The sequence below is a fragment of the Oncorhynchus mykiss genome, chromosome 31 (genome assembly GCF_013265735.2).
Source record: "Oncorhynchus mykiss isolate Arlee chromosome 31, USDA_OmykA_1.1, whole genome shotgun sequence".
In the NCBI taxonomy this organism is placed as follows: domain Eukaryota; kingdom Metazoa; phylum Chordata; class Actinopteri; order Salmoniformes; family Salmonidae; genus Oncorhynchus; species Oncorhynchus mykiss.
Genome location: NC_050571.1, coordinates 2731369 through 2742073, shown reverse-complemented (window position 1 = coordinate 2742073; position 10705 = coordinate 2731369). Strand labels below are relative to the sequence as shown.

Here is a 10705-nt window from a genome sequence, read left to right as displayed (position 1 = left end):
ATAAATAAGATAGTTTACTCCGGCCATTTACCATTGAAAATAATTGTGAGCATTTATTTATGTCCTGTGAGCATGCTTTCCCTCATGAGCTCACGGTTCCTTCATTACAGCAGAGAAGAGGAAGAGAGGCCCAATTTAGCATGAAATCTAAATTTCCCCACCAAGCAAGAAGTTTTTGTTTGGAGGTCAATAAAAGTGTTTAATTTGGCCAACAAAAAATGAATGGCTTATTTCCTACGTGAGTTTTTTTTGATCGAATAGAAGTTTTGTAAGGCTTAAGTTTTTATGATTGTCCTAATATAAGTAGGACACGTGACATCCCGGCAACTTTGAGAAAAAAAACACTTTATATCGGAATTGTCTCGTGATGGCTGGTATATGAGGCTAGTAGCATAGCATCTCTCTCCATTTAATACAGGTGGTTAACGTAAACAACCCTCATCAAATACTAAAAACAAGCATTACAATAAGGAGATGCCCCACCCCAATCAGAAAAAAACGGAAGTAGGATGTCTCGCTTTCTTTACAGTCTCTGCCCCTATCACGCCATTGGCTCTTGAGGCGGAAAATCGACCAATCGGAATGTTACAGAGAATCCTTCAATCCGAGGTCAGTCGATTGACGGAAGCGCCTCTGTGAAAGATGATTAAAATGTATCTAAAAGTTTTATATTCGTTGTTGTTGATGTTGAGTTTCTATGGAATCCCTTCAACCGGACAGAAGAAAAAGGAGGTATTTTATTCTTAGCGCACGGTGTCATAATCATTACACTAGCTAGCAGGCTAACGTTAGCTCATGGGTCTAGGAGAGATAGGTTTAGCTAGCTAGCCATTAACTATTAGGGAGGAACCGGTTACCTAGCTAGTTTGCATCGTCAGTATGCTTCATATATAAGTATCTAGCTCATTGTAATAACTAACACGTCACATATTGCCGTGTCTATGTTCTACTTGGTCTAGAACTTTGACCTTTCCTGCAGCTATAATCCGCATCATTCCTAAACGTTGTTAGCACTTCCGGGTGAGGAAATGTGCCCTCTTTCGGCTCGAGCTAGGTAGATACACTAGAGACTTGTTCTCTGAGAGGGTGGGCCAGTTGATGGACTGGGCTGGTATTAAGACCCTGATCTCTAACCCCTCTTCTCTCTCCCTCCAGACCCTGCTGTTTGAGTGGGTGGGCCGGTATAACACCCTGACCTGTAACCCCTAACCTCTTTGCCCTCTTCTCTCTCCCTCCAGACCCTGCAGTCTGAGTAGGTGGGCCAACTGATGGACCAGGTCGCTATATGACTCTGACCTCTAACCCCTCTTCCCCTTTTCTCCCTCCAGACCCTGCTCTCTGAGAAGGTGGGTCAGCTTATGGACTGGACAGGGAAGAGAGCTGTGATCCGTATGAACGGGGAGAAGTTTCGTCGCTTTGTGAAGGCTCCTCCCAGGAACTACTCTGTGGTCATCATGTTCACCGCCCTGCAGCCACAGAGACAGTGTGGCGTCTGCAAGTAACTTATCTACAAATTGTTACACCAGATAATGTGATTTAATCAAAGATGTTTGGTATTCATTACTGGGAGTTACAGGGTGGGTACAGTTTGGTGTAGTGGAGGGAATTTTCTACCAACCTTGGCGATACTGTATTTGTCCACGATTCGTGCAAACATGAGTCTCATAAAATGTCTGTCTCCAGTGCAGGGGTTTCATTTGAATTGGGGTGACAGGTGGGTGTCACATGTCATAACCCTAACCCTACATGTCATGATAACCCTAACCCATAACAGAGACAATTTGTAGTCTGCCGGTCAGTAACAGAGACTGTGTAGTCTGCCCGTCAGTAACAGAGACTGTGTCTAGTCTGCCAGTCAGTAACATAGACTGTGTCTAGTCTGCCAGTCAGTAACAGAGACTGTGTGTAGTCTGCCGGTCAGTAACAGAGACAATTTGTAGTCTGCCGGTCAGTAACAGAGACAATTTGTAGTCTGCCGGTCAGTAACAGAGACAATTTGTAGTCTGCCCGTCAGTAACAGAGACTGTGTGTAGTCTGCCCGTCAGTAACAGAGACTGTGTGTAGTCTGCCCGTCAGTAACAGAGACTGTGTGTAGTCTGCCCGTCAGTAACAGAGACTGTGTGTAGTCTGCCCGTCAGTAACAGAGACTGTGTGTAGTCTGCCCGTCAGTAACAGAGACTGTGTGTAGTCTGCCCGTCAGTAACAGAGACTGTGTGTAGTCTGCCAGTAAGGGGTCACATGTTAGTTTTACACATGGATGGGACAAATGCATGTCCTAATATGCCTTTGTGGTACGCCCAGTACGGCAGACTTTTGTGACTATTCTATTAGTTCCATTGTTCTGGACACACTAAATCAATCGTATCTCAAATATTGAAAGGTATTTGACATACTGTGTGTGTCCACCCCCTCTACAGACAGGCTGACGAGGAGTACCAGATCCTAGCTAATTCCTGGCGTTACTCCAGTGCCTTCACCAACAAAGTCTTCTTCGCTACCGTCGACTTTGATGAAGGATCTGACGTCTTTCAGATGGTATAACTATTCTATCTCTTTTAGTTTATTTCACCCTTCATGTGTTATTTAGAGCCGGGCTTTAAGCTGTCCATTAGAGCCTAACGGTTGGCATCGGTAAACCAGCCTGATCTCGACAGCTCACATTCTTTAAGTGAAACTACACTTGACAGCAGCTCTGTCTGGTTACTCTACCTGACTGGATCATTACAACATGAACCTTCTGGAACACTGCTTTAACTGGTGCATATCAACTCAGTAGTAGTATAAATGTAGTATAAATGAATATAGTAGTAGTTAAATATGTAGTGTATATGAATGTAGTGGTAGTTATATATGAAGTATATATGAATATAGTAGTAGTGTGTATATATAGTGTATATGAATATAGTAGTAGTTAAATATGTAGTGTATATGAATGTAGTAGTAGTTATATATGAAGTATATATGAATATAGTAGTAGTGTGTATATATAGTGTATATGAATATAGTAGTAGTTAAATATGTAGTGTATATGAATATAGTAGCAGTTAAATCTGTAGTATAAATGAATATAGTAGTAGTTAAATATGTAGTATGTATGAATATAGTAGTAGTGTGTATATATAGTGTATATGATTATAGTAGTAGTTATATATGAAGTATATGTGAATATAGTAGTAGTTATATATGTAGTGTATATGAATATAGTAGCAGTTAAATCTGTAGTATATATGAATATAGTAGTAGTTATATATGTAGTGTATATGAATATAGTAGTAGTTAAATATGTAGTGTATATGAATGTAGTAGTAGTTATATATGTAGTATATATGAATATAGTAGTAGTGTGTGTATATATAGTGTATATGAATATAGTAGTAGTTAAATCTGTAGTATAAATGAATATAGTAGTAGTTAAATATGTAGTGTATATGAATATAGTAGTAGTGTATATTTGTAGTATATATGAATATAGTAGTAGTTATATATGTAGTGTATATGAATATAGTAGCAGTTAAATCTGTAGTATATATGAATATAGTAGTAGTTATATATGTAGTGTATATGAATATAGTAGTAGTTAAATATGTAGTGTATATGAATGTAGTAGTAGTTATATATGTAGTATATATGAATATAGTAGTAGTGTGTGTATATATAGTGTATATGAATATAGTAGTAGTTAAATCTGTAGTATAAATGAATATAGTAGTAGTTAAATCTGTAGTGTATATGAATATAGTAGTAGTGTATATTTGTAGTATATATGAATATAGTAGTAGTGTATATTTGTAGTATATATGAATATAGTGGTAGTGTATTTGTAGTATGTATGAATATAGTAGTAGTTTTGTATGAATATAGTAGTAGTTATATAAGAATATAGTAGTCGTCTTATATGTAGTATATATGAATATAGTAGTAGTTATACAGTGGGGCAAAAAAGTATTTAGTCAGCCACCAATTGTGCAAGTTCTCCCACTTAAAAAGATGAGAGAGGCCTGTAATTTTCATCATAGGTACACTTCAACTATGACAGACAAAATGAGAAAAAAAATCCATAAAATCACATTGTAGGATTTTTAATGAATTTATTTTCAAATTATGGTGGAAAATAAGTACAGATTTAACTGCTACTATATTCATATACACTACATATATAACTACTACTATATTCATATATAATACAGATATAACTACTACTATATTCATATATAATACAGATTTAACTACTACTACATTAATATACACTACATATATAACTCCTATTATATTCATATATACTAAAGATTGAACTACTACTATATTCATATACTACTATATTCATATATACTACAGATTTAAATACTACTATATTCATATATACTACATATTTAACTACTACTATATTCACATATACTACATGAATATAATAGTAGTGTATATATGTAGTATGTATGAATATAGTAGTAGTTATATACACTGCTCAAAGGGAACACAGAAACAGACTCCATGAGGGTGGTATGAGGGCCCGACGTCCACAGGTGGGGGTTGTGCTTACAGCCCAACACCGTGCAGGACGTTTGGCATTTGCCAGAGAACACCAAGATTGGCAAATTCGCCACTGGCGCCCTGTGCTCTTCACAGATGAAAGCAGGTTCACACTGAGCACATGTGACAGTCTGGAGACGCCGTGGAGAACGTTCTGCTGCCTGCAACATCCTCCAGCATGACCGGTTTGGCGGTGGGTCAGTCATGGTGTGGGGTGGCATTTCTTTGGGGGGCCGCACAGCCCTCCATGTGCTCGCCAGAGGTAGCCTGACTGCCATTAGGTACCAAGATGAGATCCTCAGACCCCTTGTGAGACCATATGCTGGTGCGGTTGGCCCTGGGTTCCTCCTAATGCAAGACAATGCTAGACCTCATGTGGCTGGAGTGTGTCAGCAGTTCCTGCAAGAGGAAGGCATTGATGCTATGGATTGGCCCGCCCGTTCCCCAGAGCTGAATCCAATTGAGCACATCTGGGACATCATGTCTCGCTCCATCCACCAACGCCACGTTGCACCACAGACTGTCCTCATCAGGAGCATGCCCAGGCGTTGTAGGGAGGTCATACAGGCACGTGGAGGCCACACACACTACTGAGCCTCATTTTGACTTGTTTTAAGGACATTACATCAAAGTTGGATCAGCCTGTAGTGTGGTTTTCCACTTTAATTTTGAGTGTGACTCCAAATCCAGACCTACATGGGTTGATAAATTTGAATACCATTGATAATTTTTGTGATTTTGTTGTCAGCACATTCAACTATGTAAAGAAAAAAGTATTTAATAAGAATATTTCATTCATTCAGATCTAGCATGTGTTATTTTAGTGTTCCCTTTATTTTTTTGAGCAGTGTATGTCGTGTATATGAATATAGTAGTAGTCATATGCAGTGTATATGATTATAGTAGTAGTTATATATGTAGTGTATATGAATATAGTAGTAGTTATATATGTAGTGTATATGAATATAGTAGTAGTTATATATGTAGTGTATATGAATATAGTAGTAGTTATATATGTAGTATGTATGAATATAGTAGTAGTTATATATGTAGTGTATATGAATATAGTAGTAGTTATATATGTAGTATGTATGAATATAGTAGTAGTTATATATGTAGTATGTATGAATATAGTAGTAGTCATATATGCAGTGTATATGAATATAGTAGTAGTTATATATCTGTTATTTGTGTATATAGTTGTAGTTACATATCTTATTTGTGTATATAGTAGTAGTTATATGTCTGTTATTTGTGTATATAGTAGTAGTTATATATCTGTGTTATTTGTGTATATAGTAGTAGTTATATGTCTGTTATTTGTGTATATAGTAGTAGTTATATATCTGTGTTATTTGTATATTTAGTAGTAGTTATATATCTGTGTTATTTGTGTATATAGTAGTATTTATATATCTGTGTTATTTGTGTATATAGTAATAGTTATATATCTGTGTTATTTGTCTCCCTAGTTGAATATGAACTCGGCTCCCTCCTTCATCCATTTCCCTGCTAAAGGGAAGCCTAAGAAGTCTGACTCCTATGAGCTGCAGGTCAGAGGCTTTGCTGCAGAGCAACTGGCCCGCTGGGTCGGGGACCGCACTGACGTACAGGTAGCCCCTCCTGACCTCTCACCTCTTTACCTTTCACCTCTCACGCTAGGTATTTGCGTAATGTATTAGTCTGTGTTTATCTGAGTAGATATGGGTGATCAGGTGTGTATTTTTTAAATTAGTTTTATTTCAACTTTAATTAACCAGGTTGGCCAGTTGAGAACAAGTTCTCATTTACAACTGTGATCTGGCCAAGATAAAGCAAAGCAGTGCGACAAAAACAACAACGCAGAGTTACACATTGGATAAACAAACGTACAATCAATAACACAATAGAAAATAAATCTATATACAGTGTGTGCAAATGTAGTGTCGTGTCTTTGGCCTTGCCGGATTAAGTGATATGACATGCTATTCTATAAAATAATTTATCCGTAATTAATATTACCTGATTGAGCTAATCATGTAAATGTAATTAACTAGAGAGTCTGGCACCACAAAATAATATTTATAGAGTTATCTTCTGAATAAACTCTTAAAGACCAAGTAATATTTTACATCAATAGCAGTCAGTATTAATCGTCATCTTAATTCAGTCTCATCTGAAAGTTGTAAATTCTTAGTTATCTGCATGAACCCTGGCTAACAAGTTGAATCAGCAATACAAAATTGGGTTTAATTATTTATTTACTAAATACCTAACTAATCACACAGAATTACACATACACATAATTAATCATAACTTGATTACAAATTACGTCATAAAGGAAAAAGTCCCTAGCGGGCGGAACAGATATGACAGCTTGTTACACAAAAGAAAAGGGGCTGGGTGAAAGTGAAAGAGCGGAAAGACTGAGAAACAAAGGGCGAAGTTGTGCTAACGTAAATACAGTATCTTATGCATTCTAAATTACCGCCAATTTGGAAAAGGAAAATGCAATAAATATTTACTCTGAGCTGCGCTTCAGTAGGTTGGTGGTAGATGGAAGGCCATGTTGCCCAACCTAGTCCTTTGAAGAAGGTCTCTGATTGTCAATTGGATACGTTGTAGTAACGTCGTTGTGTGATAGACGGGATACTCTGTCTGTTCCTTCCTAACCCTCGTTTGCCGCGGCTGTTGCTAACTCAACGGCTATTAGGTATCTCTTCTGTAGTGAATAAGAGTTCAAAGTTCATACCATTCGCAACCAAAGCTCACGCTGATGTTGGCTTCGTTCTGTAGTTATTATCTGAACCATTCTGACATCGGACCATCGTCCTCACGTCCTCGGAACAGGAGGTTATATTGTCGTCAAGGGCTTATATAGGAAGGGAGAGGAGGGCGTGTTTGAAAAGTTTTATAGCCCTTGTCCCTTCCCAGGGGCGGGCCACTGATTGAGCAGAGCCCTATCTTATGAAAACCCAAATCTCACATTTTAGAAACTAAAATCACATTTCATCCCATCATGAATAATTTCATATTCAAACATTTAAATTGAACAACAATTCCATGTGAATCCGATAACTCTGATGTGTAGACTTTCCACTGTAGAGTTTGTCATCTTATCATTGATGAGAATGTCTGAGATGACAACCGAACTGACATCATATTCAATAAGTACCACCGCATATGTTCCATTGGTCGGATTACCAGAATATAGTTCATTTCCCCCCACCTTCTGATGTTCCCAGAATCTCTATGTTAACCAAGGGTTTTGCAAATGTAACATCAGTACGGTAAAGTGAGGAAAAAGGGGGAAAGGTATTTATGACTGTTCTAAACATACCCCCAGGCCAACGTCATGACAGTAGTAAGATTAGGAAAGTAAGGCAATACAATATGTATGTGTGTGTGTCAATCTGTTTGTGTGTGTGTCTCTCTCTGTGTAGATCCGTGTGATCCGTCCTCCTAACTATGCGGGGCCGTTGATGCTGGGATTCCTGCTGGCAGTCATAGGAGGACTGGCTTACCTCCGCAGAAACAACCTGGAATTCCTCTACAACAAGAACGTCTGGGCCTTCTCTGCTCTGGTAGGAACACACTGGTTCATTATGTAGCTGACTATCAAAGTTATGGATGAATAAGTGTTGAGTCATTGTCAACGGTTTGCGTTCTCTCTAGTGTTTCTGCCTGATCATGACTTCAGGTCAGATGTGGAACCACATTAGAGGACCTCCCTACGCCCACAAGAACCCCACCACTGGACAAGTGGTACGTCCCTCTCTCTCTATAGATATCTCTCAACTTCTTATAGCTGGGGGCAGTATTGAGTAGCTTGGATGAATAAGTTGCTCAAAGTAAACGGCCTGCTCCTCTGTCTCAGTTGCTAATATATGCATATTATTATTAGTATTGGATAGAAAACACTCTAATGTTTCTAAAACTGTTTAAATGATGTCTGTGAGTATAACAGAACTCATAAGGCAGGCAAAATCCTGAGGAGAAATCAAAACAGGAAGTGAGAAATCTGAGCTTGGTATGTATTCATCACAGTTCCCATTGAAATCCCCTTGGGATATTAATGATGTTGCACTTCCTAGGGCTTTCCACTAGATGTCAAACATCTATAGAAATTTGAATGAGACTTCTACTGTGTTGTGGGACTGAATGAGAGCAGAATGTATCAGGTGTCTGGCAGTCAGCCAATTTCTGATCATGCGCATTCCTCATGGTATCCACTTGCGTTCCATTGCTCACCAAGACGCAAAGGAATACTCCGGTTGGAACTTTATTGAAGCTATATGTTAAAAACATTCTAATGTACTTAGTTTGAAATGTTTCTTCGACCTGTAATATAACTTTTTGAATTTTTTGTCCGGCGTAACGCGCTAACAAAAGGAGGTATTTGGACATAAATAACGGACATTATCGAACAAAACAAACATTTATTGTGGACCTGGGATTCCTGGGAGTGCTTTCTGATGAAGATCATCAAAGGTAAGGGAATATTTATCATGTAATTTCTTGTTTATGTTGATGCCAACATGGCGGCTATTTTGACTATTTTTCTGAGCGCAGTCTCAGATTATTGCATTGTTTGCTTATTCCGTAAGGTTTTTTGAAATCAGACACAGCGGTTGCATTAAGGAGAGGTATATCTATAATTCCATGTGTATAACTTGTATTATCATCTACATTTATGATGAGTATTTCTGTTGAATGATGTGGCTATGCAAAATCACTGGATGTTTTTGGAACTAGTGAATGTAACGCTCCAATGTAAACTCATATTTTGATATAAATATGAACTTTATCAAACAAAACATACATGTATTGTTTGATAAAAAGCGCCCTGCACTTTCACTGGCTGTTGTAATATCATCCCGGTAACGGGATGTCAGCCCAAAGCATAACCCCACTGCTGGACTAGTGGTACGTCCCTCTCTCTCTATAGATATCTCTTAACATAACCCCACTGCTGGACTAGTGGTACCTCCTTCTCTCTCTCTATAGATATCTCTTAACATAACCCCACTGCTGGACTAGTGGTACGTCCCTCTCTCTTTCTCTCTCAATTCAATTTCTATTAAATTTAAGGACTTTATTGGGAACTTTGCCAAAGCAAGTGAAATAAAAAATCGAAAATGAACAGTCTCTCTATCAAATCAAACTTTACTTTTCTACAGGTGTAGACCTTAACGGGAAATGCCCTTATTTATTAAATAGACAAAAGTAAAAATAAGAATATAAAGTAACACAATAAGAATAACAATAAGGCTATATACAGGGGTTTCCGGTACCAAGTCAGTGTGCGGGGTTAGTACATTTGATCATGTAGGTAGGGGTGAAGTGACTATGCATAGATAATAAACAGTGAGTAGCAGCAGTGAAAAACAAATATGGGGAGGGGGGGGGGTCAATGTAAATAGTGCTGGTAGCCATTTGATTAGTTGTTCAGCAGTCTCATGGCTTAGGGGTAGAAGCTGTTAAGGAGCCTCTTGGTCCTAGACTTGGCCCTTCGGTACTGCTTTTAAAACCTTTATTTAACTAGGCAAGTCAGTTAACTTCTTATGGCTTGGATCCCGTTAACGGGATCGATATGACAACAGCCAGTGAAAGTGGAGGGCACCAAATTCAAAACAACAGAAATCTCATAATTAAAATTCCTCAAACATAGAATTATTTTACACCATTTTAAAGATAAACTTGTTGTTAATCCCACCACAGTGTCCGATTTCAAAAAGGCGTTACAGCGAAAGCACAACATATGATTGTTCGGTCAGAGCCTAGTCACAAAAACACACACAGCCATTTTTCCAGCCAAAGAGAGGAGTCACAAAAAGCAGAAATATAGATAAAATTAATCACTAACCTTTGATGATCTTCATCAGATGACACTCATAGGACTTTTTTTGTTCGATAAAGTTCATATTTATATACAAAAATCTGAGTTTACATTGGCGCGTTATGTTTAGTAGTTCCAAAACATCCAGGGATTTTGCAGAGAGCCACATCAATTTACAGAAATATTCATAATAAACATTGATCATGCATGGAATTAGAGATACACTTTTCCTTAATGCAACCGCTGTGCCAGATTTTTTTTTTTAATTACGGAAAAAGCAAACCATGCGATAATCAGGGTACGGCGCTCAGACAACAAATCAAGCCATACAGATATCCGCCACGTTGGAGTCAACAGAAG

General features: G+C 38.0%; 1 protein-coding gene across 3 annotated transcripts in view; it reads left to right on the top strand.

The window, feature by feature from the left end:
* Nucleotides 1–399: 399 nt before the first annotated feature.
* Nucleotides 400–10705, top strand: part of LOC110504452 (magnesium transporter protein 1) — a 28287-nt gene continuing 17981 nt past the window's right edge. Inside the window, exons 1-6 of one of the 3 annotated variants that reach the window (XM_036970007.1) lie at nt 400–609; nt 1329–1498; nt 2418–2535; nt 6000–6140; nt 7950–8090; nt 8182–8271. In XM_036970007.1, the coding sequence (XP_036825902.1) occupies nt 475–609; nt 1329–1498; nt 2418–2535; nt 6000–6140; nt 7950–8090; nt 8182–8271 (795 nt within the window). In that variant the 5' untranslated portion in view covers nt 400–474. Of the gene's footprint in view, nt 733–1018; nt 1055–1328; nt 1499–2417; nt 2536–5999; nt 6141–7949; nt 8091–8181; nt 8272–10705 lie in introns of those variants that run through there. The other 2 variants (XM_036970008.1, XM_036970009.1) reach the window with 2 other exon arrangements.